This window comes from Haemorhous mexicanus, chromosome 3 (genome assembly GCF_027477595.1).
Source record: "Haemorhous mexicanus isolate bHaeMex1 chromosome 3, bHaeMex1.pri, whole genome shotgun sequence".
Lineage (NCBI taxonomy): Eukaryota > Metazoa > Chordata > Aves > Passeriformes > Fringillidae > Haemorhous > Haemorhous mexicanus.
Genome location: NC_082343.1, coordinates 28915040 through 28937072, shown reverse-complemented (window position 1 = coordinate 28937072; position 22033 = coordinate 28915040). Strand labels below are relative to the sequence as shown.

General features: G+C 42.0%; 1 protein-coding gene across 3 annotated transcripts in view; it reads right to left on the bottom strand.

The window, feature by feature from the left end:
* The window catches only part of TTC7A (tetratricopeptide repeat domain 7A), a 168203-nt gene that overhangs the window by 24438 nt on the left and 121732 nt on the right, over positions 1 to 22033 (bottom strand). For all 3 annotated transcript variants that reach the window (XM_059841218.1, XM_059841216.1, XM_059841217.1), the window contains one exon: positions 12734 to 12936. In XM_059841218.1, coding sequence (XP_059697201.1) covers positions 12734 to 12936 — 203 coding nt within the window. The remainder of the gene's footprint in view (positions 1 to 12733; positions 12937 to 22033) is intronic.

Genomic DNA, 22033 nt, shown 5'->3' with positions numbered 1-22033 from the left:
CTTCAGACTCTCAGAAGCAAAGAAGTACAAAAGTCTGCTGTTTAGTTTATTCCTTACCCAGCCAATGGTTGTTAAGTGAAGCATTACCCATCTCATCCATTACTAGTAATGAGGACTGACTTAGGCAAATGTTGTATTTGGCAATGCCAGCAAACTGCAAAACTCCAGAGAGTAACCACAAGGTAGAGATGCTCCAGCCTGCTTCTGATTAAGAAGCTCCCAGTTGGTATGCTGTGCCCAATGATTGTCTCCAGTCCATGCCCCTCCAGATGGAAGAAAGGATCGGCTAACTGGTCATAAATCTCCCACTGAAAGGTGATTAGCTTGAAAATCCCCTGTTGTTCTGTCAGGAAGCCATAGAGGAGAGGTGCAAATCCATTGAATTACATATGGCAGACACACATCTAAGAATACATGGCATTGGGTGATACATGGAAACTACCATGTTATACCTTCAGACAGCTCGTACGAGTATTTCTTTCCAAATTACCATTCTTGCCATCTAATTCTCATTAGACTCACTCAACTGTTCCATTAATGTTGTATTTTTCCTCCCAAGGGATTAACATTGATTTTTTTTTTTGTCTTGAGCACACACAGCAAGGTCATACTGTTTCCTACAGGGTGGACTCATTCAATGAAGAACTACACAATTAAACCCAACTTGATGTTATTGTCAATAGAGCTCAGCTACCACAATGCTATTCAAGAGAATTTCCATGCAACTCTCCTGAGTCCAGCTACATCCATCATTCCACTTCACAACACACTAGACACTTGACAACTCATTAAAAATATATGTAAAAAATGGAAGTCGGGGCTGCACCCAGGGAAGCCCTATTAACATTCAAACTCCACCTCTAATTTAAAAAATAATAAACAGCAAAATAATTACAAAATGCTTCTGGGAATAGAAGTTCTCCAGCAGAAAACGAAAACAGGAAGGCAGGATAGCAAGTAGGCCTGTAAAACACTTTTAGCTGGATATTCTGCATTTCAGGTCACAGGTACATTATTAGTTCAGCCACTGGTGGGCTGGGCAGCCTGAATAGGCAACCACTAATTTGGGTTTGGTAAAGCCCTACTTTTGGGATGATCCAGTCTCTCCTTCATAACTTGATCAAGCTCCAGTGTCAGAGGGGTGAGACTGTTTTTCCCACATCATGACCTAGAAGGCTGCTTCAGAACCTCTCTGCACTGGTGGCTGGGAACCCTCTTCAATCTGCAGTAGCAACTTAGAGCAGACAAAGCTGCATCCTCTGATGCAGTTTTCCTCTCCTCACAGCATTCCCCCTTTGTTCCCACATGGATCTGCAGAGAGCAGATGTATCCCTTCCCAGCCTTTGTTTTACTGTCTTGACAAGTCAAGCTCTCTCTTGCCCATCCCTGATGATCACAGGCCTTTCATTTCCCTGTGGCTTCCCCCCTGCCCTCCATCTTTTTCTAGCCAGAGATTCTCTCAACTACCTTGGGGAAAACACAGGCAAAAGTCATATTAGCAATATTAAACAGCAGGTCATTGATAGACTAGAGCTTTATAGAAGCATGAGGAAGGTCAAGAGGAAAGAAACAAGAGGAAAAAATGTTAAAAAAACCATAAAAAAATGCACGATTTTACATGTTGCAAAGAGCAAACAGGAAACATATAGTAAGTTCCTGACTCAGGAGCTGAGTTTTCCAAAGAGCTGAAAACTTCCTCCCAATTTCTTGGTCCTGGATTGTCTGTTTTGTTACTTTCAGATACTCCCTTAACACCACCGGAACAAGCTTCTGACCTAAGTTCACTTGTGATTCTTAGTGAATTTTCCCTTTCTTTGATAAAATAGTGAATGAAAAGCATTGAAAAAAGCCATCTGGGGCAAATCAAGGTTGGGTTCATGTCCTGCAGAGATCTACAAGGTGGAAAGAAATGAAAAAGGAAAAAACATCCTATGGAACAGCTAATGGAAGAAGAAAAAAGTGATTTTAACTGTCTCTGAATGGTCAATGCTTTACCCTGGTATTTTTAAAGTAAGCAGCAGTCTATGCTTTTTTCTGTCTCTTCTGTTCCTTCCAATTCTTTCCCCTCCCCTTCCCTCTTATGCACCTATATATCACCATCTGCCTGTTCTCCAAATGTACTGGAGAAATGCAGTGCATTGAACAGAAAAAAAAAAAGCAGTGAGAAAAATTGCTCACGGCATATAGGGACTTACCCACACTGAGGGAAAACTTATGGGGTGGGCTGAAATGCTTAAATGTTCTGTACTATCAGAGCAGTCCAAAAATATCCTACTGGATATTAGGACTTAGCAAATTCACCCTTGCAGTGTTTTCCTGTGCACTCCATATTAGGTAGACCTAAGAGAGTCCCAGTGTCCATAGCTCTCAGAGCTGCAGGGCAGAAGACGTCACTGGTCTTCCTCTGGGTGGCTCAAATCTCCTGTTGACTGTCACTATTACTTACTTAAGGAAGGAAAAGGAAAAAAAAAGGCACTTCATTCAAGGTTGCTCCATTTTTGGAATTGCTTGTAATGACTGTTATTCTAATGCTGCTTCTACCTTTAGATCTGTCATCTCTCCCTTAAAAATCCAAACCCTTTCTCACCAGGGAAAAACTGCAGACCTGTACTGGTACAAGGATGGTCTGCTTGTACTGAATTTGCAGAGCAGGAGGATACATTCACTGCCAGAGAAAGGAAGCACCCTCCCTCCCCCTGCAAAAAGCTATTTTTTGCAGGCGTTGTCATATCTTATCCCCAGGAAGAGGAGAGGGCTGTGCTAGAAAGTCGTCAGAGTCACATTTGCTTCTGTTTTACTCTGTCCTTCACAGCACCACTGTAACAATGTATCCATACAGTTGAGGGCAAGGCACAACACACAGGCACAGCAGACTCCTCTAATGAAAAAACTCCTTGCGAGAGGAAGGAAGAGCTTGCAGATCTGCCTCCTAAATTCCACTCGCATCACAACGATGTTTTCACCACTACTTTACAGTTAGGCACATAAGGCTACTCAAAGCTGTAAAGCATATCATTTCTGCTGAACAGTTGCAGTACTTTGTCTAAAATAATTTGTGGTCCAAAATCCCCCATGAATAAAGGCATCTAGACATATAATTAGAATAAATAAGATTTTGCGCTTACAGTGTGTCTGTCATCTGAAAGTATGTGCAGATATTAATTAAGCTCCACAAACCCCAGATGAAGTAGATTAGTAGCTTCATCCCTGTTTTACAGAGGTTTAGAGTAAAGTGTGACACATAATCAGAGCTGAAAGTGCAGCAGGGCTGGCTGTGCCAGCGATGGTGAGAGCCAGGGCTCCACCTCCCCTCCAGCCTCTCCACTGAATTGCCTTCAATGGAAAATGACGGAGTTGCAGCTCTTTGCTCTCTGGAAGAGAAAGGCACACCCTGTTGCACAACAGTAGCAAAGCCCCAGCGTGAAATGCTTTGATAAAAACCAGGAAGCCGTGCTTAGTTTGGGAAGAGAAACCTGGAGCTCGCCTGCTCTCCAACATTTGCTTTGGGTGCTCTGTGTCTCTCTTTCTGAGACACCAAGAGATGCCCTCTGCAGCAGCACCCCCACACAGCCCCAAGAGCACAGCTCGTGGCTGTTCAAGCCTGGAGGATATGCTCTAGGGAGTATCTGAAGTACTTAAACATGCAGTATTGGCTGGCATATTTCTGTTTCTATGCATTCTTGCTACAACTCATAAGCCACACCAACCTAGGATCACACATACAGACTGTAATAAAAAACTGCAGTCAATACATACCTTCAAACCTTAAAATAACTGTCTCTTGAAGCAGGTGTTTAATTCTGTTTTACATTTTACATCTGACACCATACAAAAATATTTAAAGTAATGAACGTAAAGTATATGTGTATTAAGGAAAAAAACCCAGACCCTTAGAAAGCATCACGAGTAAATCTTCAGTGGTTTTGTATGCTAAAGAATACTTTAAAATTTATTCTGCAGGCATTACGTACTGCAATTCAAGTTCTTATGACAGCAGTTTCTCAAAGATTCCTCTTAAGTAGTAGCTGTGATATGAAAACTATTTCTCAGTATCACAAAAGTAGTACAGCTGTCCAATTCCTCAAAATTGTCCAGTCCTTAACTCTGCTTACCACCTTTGCCTAAGCAGGAGCAAGGGGAGCAGCAGGAAGAAGTCTCTCCAGAACAGACAAAAACAGGTCATTCACTGTGTCTCTCCAGACACAATTATCCATCTAATTACACTCAGGACAAATGCACAGTTGTCCTAGCGACTGGGGCATGCATTTTAATTGTCATGTTCAATTCTCTGTACACAAATATAAAAAGCTGAGCAAGAAATGTCGCTAGAAAATGGAAACAGACCACAGCATACCTATTTACAAAATAGGCAACAAATTGGGTAAACTACACACACAAAGCAGCTCCTTAGATAAATAACTCCATTAATGTGAAAACTAAGCTCTTTTGTTCTCACATTTAAACATAGAATGCATTCCAATTTCAGTATTCAAGGTAAAAATGCTTTTAATTAGCATCCTAGCTACCTTACAAGACATATAGACCTTGGTATGATGGAGCCATGATAATTTACCCATGCAGAGAATCTGCCCTGTGATTTATATCACTACTGCATGGCAGCATGAAACAAATCCCCAAGGAAGTAACACATGTCATCCTTGAAAATATTAAGCAATCAAGCCATGTTTTATTACGTGAATGGATGCCTTTGAAAACAAGGATGCATGCACCATACTGTGAGGTAAAACGAAATAAATGAACAGAAATAATTCATTTCCATGTACTAATCAGTAGAAACTGTAGTCTTCAAATTACCCTGATGCTACCAAATGCGAGTCTGGAGACAATAGGGTGACTCTTCTACTAAAATGAACATGAAATTGCATCCTAAGTACACAATGAAGGCCAAATTAAACAGTCCAAGACTTTGCAAAGTCTTTTTCTTTTTATTCAGCCCTTGCACCCCACTGAACAATTAAGAGCAGAAGATTTAAATAAAGCATCATATAGTTTTTAAACACCCAAATCTAATCAAGAGCCATGCACTTGTCTTGGGCAAAAGGAACATAATCTATAAAAAAATCTGCTCTCAGTCAAGCTCTTCAGCTTCTAGCACTACCAGCAGAGCAAGATTTGTGTTCTGCCAGCTGAAAGGATGTCTCTGGCAAGCAAAATGAAGTTTGTATATATAGCTATCGAGCAAAGACTAGAGCTGCACACTTGCTGGCTGTGCTGTACTCACAGACTGGGACACCGACATCTCTGCAAGGACCTGAGACAGGTGTTACACTGCTTACTGCTATTATTTATAACCACACATTTATCAGAGATGCTGACCATTCAGAAAATAAAATCCAGCCCCTACAGGCATGAGGAGATAGAAACAGAGGTTTGATAAAAATCAGGTTAATACAAACCAGCTGAAATAGAACACTATTTCTAGTATTTCTATGAAAATGGATATAGATATAATTACATGAGTAAAAGACTAAGGGGTGGAGAGCGTTTTTTTAAAAACTGATCTAAACCACTGCCTTTGAAGCTAAGCTATTTTTCTGTAAATCCACTATTTGCTCTAGCCTGCTTATCTTAGAAACAACAGTAAGAAGTACAGAGAGAGGTAACAGCAATAATGAAAGGAATGGAACTGGTGACAGATACCTGCAAAATCAGTAATGGGAAGGGGATGAATAAGAATCAGCAGTAAGGTATGTCTTCCAAAGTGAGAATAAGGTGCAGAAGTGTGGCTAAGAAGAGCTGCATCAAGAACATTGAGAATTTGGCAGCTCTTTGTACAGCAGAAAAGACACCTGTGGGTCTCCTTGCCAAAGGGTATTGTGGATGATGAAAGCTCCAACACAGGCTCAAGACAAGCTCATGAAGGAAAAATCCACTGGGACTTACTATGCAAGTACAATCCACCTCTACTTTGGGATGTCCCCAAGCTAAATCCTAACCTTAGAAGTAGCACATATGCAAGCCCTGGCCTCCTTCTTTCCTAGGCACTTCTTTGCTGCTGCTGGTGAGAAGGAGTAGCTGAACCTCTGGCCTGACCTGATACAGTCATGCCAATGTTATGTTGAGTATGTACTTGCAGAAAAAATTCCTGGTAATAGCTTCAGATTCACTTTGGGGAGAGGGGGTGATGGCTGGATGAAACACAGCTTTGCAGAAAAGGACTTGGTGAACAAGCAGCTGGCCATGGGCCAGCAACGTGCCCTTGCAGCAAAGGCAGCTCACAGTATCCTGGGCTGCATTAGGAAGAGTGTTGCCAAAAGGCTGAGGGAGTTCATCCTGCACCTTCACTCAGCATTGGTGAGGCCAAACCCAGAGTACTGTGTCCAGTTCTGGGCTCTCCAGTACAAGACATGGACACACTGGACAGAGTCCAGGCAAACAGATCAGGCATCGAGATCAGCAAGAAACTGGAGCATCTGTCATACAAGGAGAAGCTGAGAACTGGGACTGCTCAGCGTTGTAGGAGAGAGGGGAGACCTTATCAGTACACTTAAATATCTGATGGTGAGGTTCAAAGAAGTGAAACCTCTTAGAACTTCTCAGAGATATCCCGTGACTGAAAGGGCACAAATGGAAACACGAGAAATTCCATTTAAACATTACTCAAAGGTTTGTTTACTGTAAGAGTGATCAAACACTGGAAGAGATCGCACAGAGGTTGCTCCGTCCTTGGAGCAACTTGCCCAGCTGGACATGGTCCTGGTACCCTGCTCTAGCTGAACCTGTTAAGGTGGGAGCTGGAACTGGACTACAAGATCCCTTCCAGCCTCAACCATTCTGTGATTCTGGTATGTGGGTACTATGTCCCCAACTGCATTTACCAAGAATAACTTCTCCCAGACAACAACCAGGTCTTCCTGTGGAAAGGCCACAATCTACACTAACCTTGGAAAACGATGGTCACCAAACAGCCTACAGTCAATTTGTTGGCCCAGCTTAGGTGACTTAAACCCAGTTTGTTTTTCCAACTTCAGCTGGAGAGTATTCTGTGACTGTGAACCCTTCCTGAATGGCTGCCAATCTTATGTTTCATGGTGCAGATGACAGCCAAAGAACAACTCTTATGATTAGCACAACCTTTGTTAGCTGTGTATTCCCTTTGATTTCGTTATGGAGCAAATCAAATGTGATCACAAGATCATGTTTTCTACCCATTCATGTGATCACAACAGACCACATTATGAACAGGGACACATTAAGAACAAAACCCAAAATACAGCAGCTTTGTTTTGCTATCAAGGATAGGGATGAGGTAGTGCAGACAGCTACACCACATTCTGGTACCAACCTTATTGCCCTTGCCCCAAGTTTCCAGAGAAATAAATCATGACAGCTTTCCACTGCATTCAGTAATATCCAAGTATGAGTCAAGCAATTTTTTTGCTTTGTTTTGATGGTAGTTTTTTATTGTTTTCATTAAATCTGGCACAGTGATGGAGATGAGGGTACCCATTTCCTTCCCTTTTAAACTGACGATTCTTTCTTTTCCCTGAACTAAAACATGTTGAGAATTGCTGTGACTTGACAAAGTGCTATGTGAGCTGCACACTGGGCAGGAGTCTTCCAAGTATCTCAGTACGTGTTTAGTTTAACTTGCAATATCACATATAAAGCCTTCAGACTCAAATCCAACGTGCTGGCATTGATTTTCTCCTCCTCTGAATCAAAAGCAAGAATGGTACTGAATGCACAATGGCTGGGAACTAACAAACTTCAGTGTCTTTCTCCAGTTACATACAGGTAGGTGGGTTTGTGTATGGCTTTAAATGGAGGTGTCATCTGCCCCAGCTTATGTTATATTTTCTGACTTGGTTGGGCGCATGTCAGTTTTGTTATCACCATCCCAAAGCTGTGTATTGCATGATGTTATATAATCAAATTTGGTACATACTGAAGAAAGCCACAGCTACTTGGTTGTAGAAATGTGCTGTCACAGGTCACAGTGTAAGAGAAGGATATATGGACTAAGCCCTCGTTTCCAGACCAGCAAAGATACCTGCTCAATAGGAACTCCATCAGCCCCCAGGAGGGAGAAATGCTCTATGACCCTTGCAAGCAGCCCCCAGAAGGAGCCCATGAGAGGGAAGAAAGAAACAGAGCTGTTCTAGTAAAGGAAGAGATGATAAAAATTTTTGAGACAGCATCAGGAGCAATGTGGAAAAAGAACCCTAGCAAGTTGTATTTATTAAAGAAATGATGGTCTCATAGGATGTACAATTTTTAGGGGCCAACCCAAGCTAATTGTTTCTGGCAGCAAACTGCTATCTAACCAAAGGAGTAGCAGCCCACCTCACCAGGATTATGCTTCAAATAGCCCCGAAAACTGGTTCTGTGTGTCTCTTTCAAATGAAAACCAAATTCCTCAACAAATATACTTCCTTAGATTAGCTATTAGCCAGTAGTACTTACTCTGTAAATGCCAATGGTGGATTCCTGATAGTGGCTTAAGGATCCTGTGACATCACTCAGAAACTCTAAGTGTTACAGGAAGCAGCACAGCTGCTGTGTGTGGTATTTTCGAAGTGCCTGTGGTTTCCCATCCCCAGCACTGGACAGGAAGTGCCAAAGGCCCCTGGGACGAAGCAGAGCATGGCACCCACCCCCTGGGACATGCTTGGCACTGCAGTGCTGCTGCATGGTGCTGCTCTGCCAAGCTGCAGCGTGCTTTATATGGAAAGCACACTGATTTGACTGCTATTGTAAACACACTACAGTCACAGCAAAACACAGCCATTTTCAGCTGCACAGAGACAACTTGTGTGTATTATGGTGATGATTCTACCCCGAGTAAAGGTGAAGTTACTGACACCCAATGGACTCATTCATTGCTAGATCTGTGCCCTTCATTTAAAGCCAGCAACACTCTTCAGGTTGGAATTTTCCAAATATAGCTTTGACAACCCAGTTCCAAGAGCCCAGGGGAAGAGACATGACTACTTTGCTAATTGATGCTGATACACCAGGGAGGCTCAGCACTGTCTACAGCAGAGCTCTCCCTTAAAGTGGACTAGGTCAGTTGGATGGCAACTGTACCAAGCCAAACAGTAATTCTCACAAGCAGGTCTTCTTTCTCTAAATTATTACATATCCACAACAGTACTACCAGAGTGGGAAAACAATGTATTCAAACTGGGGGGACCAGCAGAGAAACATGTGTGAATTCAATTACATCTGCCTGTGGACATGTCTTGCATCATTTCAAACCCCTTGGATCTAGCTCATAATCTAGTTTGCTCTCTTGCATAATCCAAGACATATATTTCTCTCTGGTAGGGGACTGAACATACTGTGCTCAAGAACTTGTATTTTTAATAAAAGTACAGCTAGTACTTGGCTAATACATACATTTCAGAAAGACATTCAGTTTTCTTCTGATGGCCTCGAGGAGATTCAGAATTTACCACTTGTCACATTACATTCTCAATTGCATAAACCCAGTCTTAAGTTCTCCATGGGGACAGTGTCTCATTCAGTACACAGGACAAAATCACTTAGCTAGCAGCCACTCAATATTTTATTTTCGCCCTTTTTATTTGATGTATAGGCCTAAAAGCCTTGTTTACTGCACATTATTCCAGCTCTATTCTGAAGGCAGAATGATTAATTTCTTTACAGACATTTCTATACTGCTCATCAGATGCTTCTAACTTGTTATGTGCAATTTCCTAGCTTTTGGAAAAGCACATAAAGGAATGCCATTATGTGGCACCATATAACTACTGCCATGATTCATATCAGCAGGGATAGACCAGACCTCTGCTATCTTAGCTAACAGGTGTGAACCACAGTCTGCCAGCAGGGCCAAGTTAAAGGAGGTGAGGTACATCTTAAGCAAGTTATTTTCACTGATATTTGCTGGCACCAGGATGGGAAGATTCAGAATCTTAAGGAGACTGAAGGGCATGGAAAGGAAGTACTCTTATGGGTTCCTGCCCCTTTGTCATTCTCCTAAGACTGACCCCTTTAATTCACTCTTTCCAGCATGCCCACCCCTCCATCCATGTGTCTTCTTACCTATCCAGTCCTATCTGGCGTTATCTATATGACCCTATTTTCTATCTATCTGTATGTCTCTCACTTTCTCAGTTTCTTTCCTCTTCCCTACTTGCTTACAGACTGGGTCTCTGCCCCCAAATTTCTCATCTTACTGTCTTTTTCAGCTCTTTGGAATTTTACATCCAGCCCTTGACTAAAACATTATAGAATACTCTGAACTGGAAGGGACCCACAAGAATCTCTGAGACTGTCTCTTGGTCTCACACAAGACAGCCCCAAGAGTCACACCATGTGTCTGAGAGCATTGTCCAATTGCTTCCTGAACTCTGGCAGGCTCAGTGCTGTGACACTTCTCTGGGATGTCATTCCAGTGCCCAACTATCCTCTGGGTGAAGAATCTTTACCTTATATCCAAACTAACCCTCCCTGACACAACTTCAGGCCGTTCCCTCAGGTCCTGTCACTGGTCACCACAGAGAGAGATCAGTGCCTGCCCCTCCTCTTCCCCTCATGAGGAAGGTGTAACTGCAATGAAGTCTGTCCCCAGTCTCCTCTTCTCCAGGCTGAACAGACCAAGTGACCTCAGCCGCTCCTCATCTAGCTGCCCTTCAAGACCCTTCACCATTTTGGCTGCCCTCCTTTGGTCACTCTCTAACAGTTCAATACCCTTCTTACCCTGTGGCACCCCAAACTGCCCCAGCACTCGAGGTGAGGCCGCCCCAGCTCAGAGCAGAGCGGGACAATCCCTTCCCTTGCCCAGCTGGTGATGCTGTGCCTGATGTCCCCCAGGACAGGTTTGGCCCTCCTGGCTGCCAGGGCCCTGCTGACTCGTGTTCACCTTGTCACTGACCAGGAGCCCAGGTCCCTTCCTGTGAAGCAGCTTTCCAGCCTCTCGTGCCCCACGCTGTACGTACACCCACGGTGGCCCTGGGACAGGTGTCCTCATGCACCCACACTGGCCATGCCCAACAACTGCACTGCCTTTCAGGTGTTTTTCCATACCTCCTGGAATAATGTCTATCATTTTACCAGTCACTGATGTGAGACTGACAGGCCTGTAGTTACAAGAGTCATTCTCCTGCCCTTCTTGAAAATTACTGGAGTTTGAGGGGAATAAGCATTCACAGACCCCTTAAAACTTTAAGAAATACTTACCTACTAAGCATATATGTGCTTTTTAAAGGTTACAACTTGGATAACCTAAGATTATGGTAAAAAGCACATTCATATGTTAGCCATTCCTGACAAAAGCTGGAGATAACAAGGCACCATAAAGAAGATACTGCAGAAGATTATAAGGTCTCTTCTTTAGCCTCCTTTTCAGAAACAGCAAAGCCATGTTGAAATGACATTTTCTGAAGTAAACTGGGCCAGAACATCTGAGATGTGCACCTTGGAAACTTTTATTCCAAGTAACGGTAGTTTCAGAAAATTGCAAGCAACTGAAATGTGAAGACTTAGAATGTGGTTATGTCCATAAAATAAGAAAAAAATGAGAGCTAGTAGTATCATGTTGGCATCTAATTTGATGGCTTCTCTGGTACCAGCAACTTCCGTTAAATTATGACAGAGCAAAGAACATAATTCCATCTAGCTTGGTTTTTACTGAGTGAATTTGTGAAGGCTGTATCACAACAACAAAGTTATATTATTGCCCCATATAAGCCTGACATGTGTACAGCAGTCTTGTAATGTTCTCCTGACATGCACCAGCTATACATTTGCTATTTTTGTACTGAACATTTATTATTATCAAATATCTTGCCCTTTGCCTGTAGGTTCTACTTGTTTTGCTAACTGTAACTTCACTTAATGTTCGATCTCTTGTACACTGATACCCCTTCCGTTTTGGAGTTGTCAGCAAACCTCATCAGGACCAAATTTATGCCAGGAGACACAAATATGCTAGCAAAGACACAAAGCAGTCACATGGATATAGAATTCCTGTAAAAATTACGTTACTCAAGACAAACTTCTAAAATTACTGAGAGACCTGGTAAGGACTACAAGTTAACAAGAGACAGCATTGATGAAATATGATTAACTGCTGAGATTTCACATGAGAACTGGTTTTTGGTCTTCCCCAAAGCTCCCTGTATAATTTTTATTGTTATTAAGCTCTAGGCCCAGTGTCTGGAAAACAGTTTTGTGCTTGGTGCCCCACAAAAAGAATACTTGCTGGGTAGGAGTGTTACCAAAAAAAACCCCACAAGGGTGGAGTCCCTGCCCCTACACAAGGCTGGAACTAAGCTGCAGCTTATAACAGTAACAGATTCATTTTATTGTAAACTCTTGGTTTATCTTGATTTTAGCAGACACAAGAAACCAGCCCAAGTTTTACAAACCCCATATCTTTCTGTCTGTCTATCTATCGTGATTTAATTTGGATCTTTCAACTTTCAAACATCAGTGTTTATTTAAAATGCACAACAGTTAGTAGGAAAAGCAGCAAAGACAATGTAAGTGAGCTGACTCACAAAAGTATCAGCCTTTGTCAAATAAAAACATTTTCTTGTGACACAAGTCCTAATTAGTTAAAAAAAATTCAATCCAATCTTAAAATAGAGGTTCAAACTACCCACTTCATTCTTGGAATGGTCACTTGCTCTCAGGATTAGGAAGACAACGGCATCCAGAGCAAGCATAATCCCTCTCCCCTCTTATTACAGTTAATCAGGAACATAAATACTATAATGGAGCTGAGCCCCTGCAAACTCACCAGGCTGTGCATAATTTCCACTCCAGCTGGATTCACGGTGAGAGCTTCATCATACAATTGCTTAGCCTCCTCCAAATTGCCTTTCATCTCTGCAAGCCTCCCACGCATGTACAGTACAGCATGAGATGTGGGGAAAAGACTAGCTGCCTCCTGGGTACAAAAGCCTGCTTCTTTGAGATGCTGCTGTTCCAGGAAGAGTTCAGCTGAAGGAAAAACAAAACACCAAGCCATAAAAATAAAGCAAAGAACACCCTGCCATTAGATGAAATGAAGCAGAGACCTTTCTTCATATTAATTATATATCATCTGACTTAAGCATATTAAAATATGAGGCCATGATCCTGCACAATGCTTAGTACTATGGTTAGTGCTTATTATCATGACTGGATTCACTGAATGTATCTTTTCCTAATGCTAAGGGATCTACACAGATGTTCATGGACACCTTTGGGTGGTGTCCTGACAAAGGCCTTAAGGATTCCTCCACTGGGAAGGTAAATAGTGCTGAACTGAGCCCTAAGGAGGCTACTTGGAGTCATCACAGTATTTCTAAATAATCTGGGGGAGAAAAAACAACAGAGTAAGCTATCACTGTCTACTGAGAACTTCAAAAGTGTCAGAGTAATAGGACACATCTGAGCTGGACACTAGATAACTTACTTAGGAGAGTACTTTCCCATTTAAAAAGACGACTAAAAGTGCTTTTCTCTTCTTATTTGGCAAGTTTATGAGACAACAGTCTCTTAATTTTTCAGAAACTGTTAAAATCAAAAGGCTCTTATAATATAGACTTATTTATATTGTGTATTCACCCATTTACATTCTCATACATTACAGAAAAACAAAACACAGCTCTTGGAAGAGACTGCTCACTTGACCTATCAGCAACTGTCTTAGTGGTTTGCTTAGAAAAAAATATGTAACAGGCATATTTACGTGTTTGAATGTCAACTTGTTAATAAAATAATGTCTCATGATAAATTTCATAACATATCTCATGGTTGAACTTTAACATTTCTCAGGATTTGGACTAGATAATTGTGGTGTTGGACTGGATAATTGTTGTAGATCCCTTCCAACTGAAATATTCTAATTCTTTCAAAAGGTCAAAAAGTGATACTCAGTTTTCAGTGCCAGATGTAATTGAAAAGGGAAGCTGTTTTTATATATATATACACATACACACACATGTAAGCATGTATGTAGATAAAATAACTCTCTTCATACAGGCAGGCATTGCTCTTTGGTCCATAACCTGTGTTCTACATGCTCTCACTGCAAAAACTCAGTGTCTCTCTCTTATTTTTTTTAACTGATGTCATGCAGTAAGTATTGACAGTTCAAGAGCCCAATTCAAAATTACTAATTCAGGCTCTAGATTTAGAATAACAATTCTGAAATTAGACACAACCTTAAATGTCCTGACTTTTTAAGGCAGTGAATATTCTTAGGAAGTCTCTGTGAGGGGAGAAATTAGTGTGAAAATTCCTCTTGAATATCTTTGAAACTCTGCAGTTTTGAAACACTGGGAGACTCAGATGACTCTGGGAACTTGGCTTGGTAACGTGGAGCTTGCTAGAGGTGAGCAGGGAAGCATCTCAAAGGCAGTCCCCTGTCTGACCACAGGAAGGCTCCACCTTGTCCTATGAGACTGGGATCATAAATGGCATTTCTACTGGCACACCAAAAATGATTCTGTAGTGAAATGACAGCATGGCGGAACACCCTTCCACTTCTGAGGTGACCTTTCTAGAAGAAGGGTGAGACACTGTTGAGAAAACACTTGAATATTTCTCAGCCATCCCTAGGTTGTGGTACAAGATAAATGTCATTCTCCAAGGCTGTCAACACGAGCAAAATATTAGTTCCTTCAGAAGAGTTATACTCTTTCAGAATGACTCATACACATTTCTTCCTGGTTAATCATAAAATCTCTGCATGCATCCCTTCCCTTGGCTCCAAGAGGCTGCAGCTATCTATAATAACAGAAGGCAAGGCCATGTACCTTGTCAAGCTGAATATGTGCACAGCCTTATGCAAAAATTGGTGGGAGGACAGTATTTTCCTTGCACTTCCAAGGAACAGAGTGTTTTCCTGCCAAGAGCTGCATAGCAGCTGACGCCATGCATGTGGCATTAATGAGCCTGGGGATGTGCAAAGTGACACTTCACAGCCTGAAGATGAACACTCTATCTCCAAAGTTTGCACAAACTTAGCAGCACAAAAGAAGGGGTGAAATCCTGGCAGTGTTTGAAGTCAGCAGAAGTTCTGGATACTGCCATACTCAAAGCTCTATTAGCAACTAAGAGCATCATGTGACTTGTTTCATTTCAGAAGAGAACTGGGAGCAAGCGGGTTTAGATGTGAAATCATGCATGGTGCTTCAATGCATGCAAAATAGAGAGGACTTATTCTTCCTAAGGTGCCTGTAAATCTTCTTCAGTAATAACAATTATTTAGAGAAGTACAGCAACACAGAATCTAAATAAGAACTACAAATTGTATTTTATGGTATGGTAATGTAGCATATTAAAGTTCAGTCCATTTCTTTGCAGGCTCAATAGTCAATAAAAATGATTTAATGGTGTGGGAGTCCTAATTTGCATAAAAAAGAATGAGAGGGGTGCCTTTTGGTTATGAAAGGAAAGGAGTGCTAAAATTTTTAGCTACCTAGCTAAAAATAGACATTAAAGGACATCATTTAGGTCTGCATTAAAATGTGTTTTCTGTAAACTCATTTTTCACTTCTATTACACATTCATTTTGTTTACAGATTAACAAGATATGCTTATGTAACATGGAATAAAAACACAGCTAGAGGCAGAAATCAAACTCAAAAAACAAGGACCTATTAAATTTACCATGGTAAAACTCTCAGTGGTACTGAAAGTACTGAAACACCTGCTTTCATGTTACCTGGGTTAGCAGCTCCTGACCACTGGATTAATCAGCCATCTCCTTATATAACCTAATTTTGCTGTAAATAACATCTAACCAAATTTGCAGCCCTTGTGAGGAAGTTCTGTTATAGAGACTTGGCATCCAGTTCCACTTCAAAGCAGAGAATACCTTCTCTTGCTGACACAGGTATCTAGGATCTGTAATTCTTATCCTGTGAAAGGGTCAATGCTTCAGGGAAACCATTTATGAACCTCTCATTATTGTACTAGATTGTTCTTGGTACTGACTTTCTTCAGAGCTTTGAATCGAAAACCAAGCTTCCTTGCTCTCTCTCACTTAACACCATCTCCATAAAAACTTCAATAAATTTACATTCTGTTGTGACCTAAAAGCTCTCTGAATGCCACTGAGCAGAGAGATGACGATCCTGCACGTACCACTCATCTATTATTCTCTCTGGAGTAATGATCGAAACTCTGAGTGTGAATGACATTAGGGAATACTTCAGCACTCTCACCTACAGGAAAGAGACAGTGGCATGGATGGGCCAAGACAGCTTGAATCTCTCCTTGCATTCATTCAGTTTTTGAAGCCTGTGCCTACCCTGAGACCACGAACAGCTGACTTCAAGGCTCAGCCTAGCGCGATTCATTCCTTTTTCAGATCCACTTTTTGTTTCCCATTTGTGCTCTCTTTTGCAATACTGTGCAAAATATTCTGCTGCTCTTCCTAACAACTGCTGTCATGTGGTTATGGCCTCTTCTGTCTGGACTTGCAGCTGGACTGATGCACCCATTTTAATGCTGGGCCCAGTCCCTGAGAGCAGCACACCTCTGCACTGAGAATATTATTAACTTCTATTACAAACTCCTAGTTCTTTCAGTTATTTCTGCTAGCATTTAAGCTCATCTACAGTGAAGATCCTTAATCAAGTGAAAATTGCCAGAAGAATATCATCTACTTGTTCCTCCAAAGACCCCTAACAAATGCACAGACCAAGAGCAGTTCCCAGAACACTGACTAAGCTGGGTGTCCTGCAGTCAGCCCCTTTATTTTGTCCAAGATAAAATTATTTGCAGAGTTCTGTTAGGGAGTCCACCGGGGTGTAACAGCAGTGTAATCCAGTCATGTCTGCATCGCACTGTTGTCTGAGAAACAGAGCTGTTCAACATCACCTTAAGCACTTACTCTAATCCCCATTTCAAAGCAGTGTCAAGAGTGAGTGTGCTTGTCACTGCAGCAACAATTTTAATCCTAGCCTAAAGAAATCGAACAGATTTGAAATGTTTTTCTGCAATGTGAACAAGGCAAGAGTTAAAATTTTGTTACTTGTGAACTATGTTTGGTATTATCCAAGTGGCAGCACTTAACTACCACAAAGTAGACTGCTCCACATCCCTTGGTTGTGGTGTGCCTGATGCATCTAAAGCACTCTGCTCTCGTCCACCCCAAAAATGTTACTGCGTGGTGACACAGCCAGGGTAACCGCCAAATGCCCAGCAGGATGGCACAGTGCAGAGCAGCCCTTCACACTCAAGAAGGTAAGAGCGTCTGTGAGGGTGTTGGAAGGTGATTTCTGTTCCACATCATCTGCTTCAGGAGTTACTAATGCTTGTCACTGCAGGAGACCTCAGCCCGCTGGAAAGACCCACCCTGAGACAACTCTGCCATCAGCAGTGACTACTGAGCTATTACCATGACAAAGGGTCCCCCCACTGCCTTTCCTTGCTGGCAGATGAGGTTTAGTCATTGTTCCATGCTATGACACCACCCTGCATGCAGTAGCTTGACAATTCGTGGCAGATTAGACAGAAGATTCCTCCAGGCATATCCTGACTACAATAATTTCATTTGATGCAAATGTTTGATACAGAAGTGAAGGACAGAAACTGCTGCTTGTTCCCATACACCTGAGCTCAGCCACTTGCTCTTTTGAATGAGGCAACAGATTTACACCCTCTCTTTGCCTGCAAATGGAATTCCAGGGACTGGCTTCAAATTCCCAAGCTTCAGGTCTCACAGGGCCTGAAATGACCACCAAGCTTCTTTATTTACAAATGCAGTATTAGAGTGAAGATTTTTGGAAGCAACGCATTAAGTGCCACATGCTACCTTCTACACTAAATGGTGCAGTCAAAACATGACTAACAGCCCAGTCAAGTAAAAATTCCTATTTTCTGTCTCTGGTATGAACAAATGTCCTGCCTCCTTCATGACTGTGTACATTTTATCATTTGTCCAAACTTACTGAACAGCTGAGGAAATGCTACTTTTTGGTACCCTCAGTCATTCTCTGGCAGCACAACAGGTTTCTCTCTATCTCTTAGCAAATCTTCTACAGAATGCTAAACAAAAGGCATTGGTAGCTGCTGCCTGTTTCCATCACAAGTGAGTGTTCAAGACACATGTGAAGGTCTGCATGTCCCAGATTCTGAGAAAAGGTATGTGCAAGAGCACATGAGATTGTCCATGCCAAAGAATTACCAGTCCACAAAGTTTCACATCCTGCTCCAGCAATGAGAAACAACCAGAAGGCTCAGGAATGGAGGAGGCAATCCCAAATGCCCTGTACTGACATAAGGCTGCAAGAATCCTTTTGTCTTTTAAAATTTATTGTTGACAGAAAATAAAATAAATCAAACTGGAAAATGTAGAACAAAACTTATTAATCCCTCTTGAGAATGTTCAGATGAAGAGAAATGGGGAATTTGGTGATCTTTAGTCTCTACTACAAGTCTAGAACAGACCTTGTTGTATGAGCAGGCTCAGCAGAATTACTGCTGGCTTGTTAACTTCATTTTCAGGGGACAAAACCAGCTCACTTTACCATTTCTATCACCAGCTGAAGTGCTCCTAATCCCTCCTAGTAAGTAAATACTGCAGGGGAGCAATTGTTGCAGGACGCTTTTATTCTCCTCAGAAATGGAAGTGTAATACAGGACTCTCCTGTTCCCCCTCACCAGGTTCCAGCTTTTCACAGTGCTTTGTGTCACGGTAAAGACACACAAAAATTAGCAACATTTATGGAGCTGAAGAACTCAAATAGTGAATGGGGAAGTTCTAAACTTGAAATTCTAAAATTTGGAAGCACTTAAAAAAAGAAATAAAAATAATAGAATTGGCTCAACAACCAGCGCTGCATTACAGGACAGTATCTGACCCAGCCATTCTGGCAATATCAATAAAGATGTCTCCCTCCCCTGATTAACACCTTTAATATCAGAGCTGATTACCTGGGGGGGCTTAGGACTGCTAAAAGCTTGGAGAAGAAGAAACACTGAAGTGCCCATGTGCAGGCTGTGCAAACACAAGCTGTGCTGGGTGAGCAGGGGGCAGCAAGGGAGGGCCTGGCTGCACCCTTGGCTGCTGCCAGGATCTGGCTCCATGGCATGTCAGAGACTTCAGCCCGCTGGCCCCAACAACACTTTCTCGTGGAACAAAGCCCATCTCCTCTAACACAGCTTTTTCCCAGGAACTGGCCCATATGGAATAAAATAAATAAATCACAAGTGTTTTGCAAAAGGGGAAAAAAAAGTTCCTGCTGTACATAACTCGGGGGAGCAGATGTTTTTCCATTAGCTCACTGTTCTCTGCTGCACTGGCTCTCTTTGCCTTTCTTTTTTGTAGCATGTTCAGTAGAAACTATTTTTCCTAGGTTAAACTTTAGCATATTACTGAGACAGCAGGTAGCCCACTCCAGCCCCACTGTGAGTACATGGAGTATCCTTGTCATTTTTCTCTAAACTCTCCTTTAAATTAGCCTTAGGGTCTACCTGGTGAGGTTCACAGGCTGAGCTTAGCAGGCATTTAGCCAAACTTAGATCAAATTACCAGACCTACTTTGCTGTGAGTGGCCATATTTGGTAAAGTATTGGGTTAGTCAAGAAGCTAAATTGTCAGATATAAACTACTAGTAAAGACAAACAAAGTGGACCTTGTAGTTAAAAGTAAAGCTTAAAATAATACAGTAACAGGAGCTAGAATATTAGAACTCTTATTAAAACTGGCTTGTAGCATTCTAAAATGCTCTGTATAAATAGAGCATACAGTAATTACTGCCTGGAAATGTAATCACACATACTTTGGATAAAAAAATCATTCCAGTTACCCAAAGAGCATATAACTATTACTAATACTGACATGCTTTGCTCTCTGGGTCAAAAGTGATCTTATAAAAATGCCGAAGGAAGGTAAATTTTGGTCTTAAATTTGAAGGATTTCAAGTACATTTTCTTTAGCCAAACAGCATGACTCTATTTTCTAAACAAAACGGAGGAGTACTGGCATGACTGTTAGAAGTACTAGCACTAGTAATCTCTAGGATTCCCCTTGCAGCTCTTCCTGCAGGAAGAGGGAGGAGTTAACAAGCTTTACCAGGGCCACCGAAGTTCCTTGCCTCTTCTCAAACTTGAATTCAAGCTCTCAGCCATGAAAAGCAGAACAAAGAGGAGAAATGAGCATAAGGATTGCATAATGAACACCTCTCCTGGAGCTGCACCACCACAGCATGTGCACTGTAGCACTGTTCCTAAGTACTCCCTGAAATGAGCTGTTTCTCAGACATGGGGCCAAGAATAATGTTTAGGCTCATAAATGTTAAAGTGTTCCGAGATGACTCTTTTTAAGCAGCCATTATATTCAAGAGGACTAAGGGGGTTATTGTTAAAAGGGACCAGACAAGCTGTGTTAACAATCTCTGCTGCAGAACACTTGGAAATAGAATATGCCTGTTAGTATTCCAAGCATGCCTGCTGCAGGGGACGTCTTTAGTCTTTGAAGACAGCACACTGCTCTTCCAAAGCTGTGGCTACCTGTGCAGAAAACAGGAAGATGTGGAAGCCCACTAAGGCAATGTGACAAGTTCCGTGCTGCAGATGACTGTACTCCCAGGTGGTCCTGTAAGAGATGGCTGGACATGAGATCAACAGTGAGAATTCAGAGTTTTATTTTGATGCTTGAAAGAGAAAGGACTCTTTCTAGAGAGCACAGATCCATCAAGCAGCTCTTTGTTTACAGGAGGCTACTAAAAATTACCTTGCCAAAGATCACTAGGCATGCTGCAGGGAAAGACAAGGTACAGCATCTGTTACAGTGCAATGCATTTCGATTTAGCAGCCGCACATCCAAAGATGGTGCTTTATTGTCTTCCCTACAAAACTATGTTGGTCACAAACCCAAAAAAATTACAGATAAAGTCACCAAGTGTATGCTCTTTTATGGGTGAAATAAGTATCTTTATCACAGCACAAAAGGGATTAACTATTTGCACAGGGTTCACAGCCTTCCCTTCAGCCACTCTTAAGGGAACACACATATTCTCATAAGCTAATTGTGAAACCCGTTAGAGAACAAGGGATCTCCAGCTTGGAGGGACTGAGGACACTTCTGCACAAGGCAGGAACTCCCAATGCAGCTGCAGCTGGAAGATGATACACTAAGGATACCCCTGTGTAAGCATCACTGGATAGGTACCACCCTCTAACAGTCCCTTTTGGAAGTATATGTGCTGGCATTGTGGCCTGGCCTGGCTGCTGGAAGGCTGTAAGAGCAGCCCTGTACAGCTGTGGAATAGCTGGTTTTGTGTGCCTCTTCCCAGTCTCACTGCACAAAGTTCTAACTGGACCAGCTGGTTGGTACCATTACCTTTCATGCCCTGGGATATGAGAAGGCATGGCAACTGCAATGGCTCTAATGGCACCCAGACACCACTGCAACCTGGCACTCTCAATCCCTACCTGTGCACAGACACACGGCCAGCTGTGTCCTGTGAGTGTCTGAGAAGCACGGATGCTTTGTTATAAATTCACTGTAGTATGAGGTTAGGAAATTGTAATAACTTTATCTAAGGATTTATGAGTCACACTAAAAAGGTTGAAGTGTTAATGACAACAAAAACAACAACACACAAGTCATTTCCCAAAGGTGGATTAATGTTTTTTCCCTTTGGAGATAGGACACTGAGGTATGAAAAAGTTAGGCAACTTGCCTGGAGTCACAAGATGAGTCACTGAAAAAGGACAAGTCCAAGCTAAACCTGATGAAAATCTACAGCATACTGATGCAGACCTTCCATGAATATCAACTGACTCCATAGCAGGCATCAGAATATTACACTAATTGCCTGTTGCTTTCCACAGCCATTAATTTTGGAGTAAGCTGTAATGTAAAACCACCTATAAAACTACCTCAACTTCCTCTAACCATGCATGTCTGTTTGATTTGTTGTCTATGAAAAATCTGTTTTGGAAGGTACTTCTTACAAATATGCTTGCTCTTCCTTTCCCCTCCTTTCAGATGGGAAAGATCCTAGTAGTGAAGGTCAGTGACACCCTTTGGATTATTCCATTCACTAATCTCAGCGTAAAGCCAACCCACTTAGAAGAAGTCCTCTAATTATTC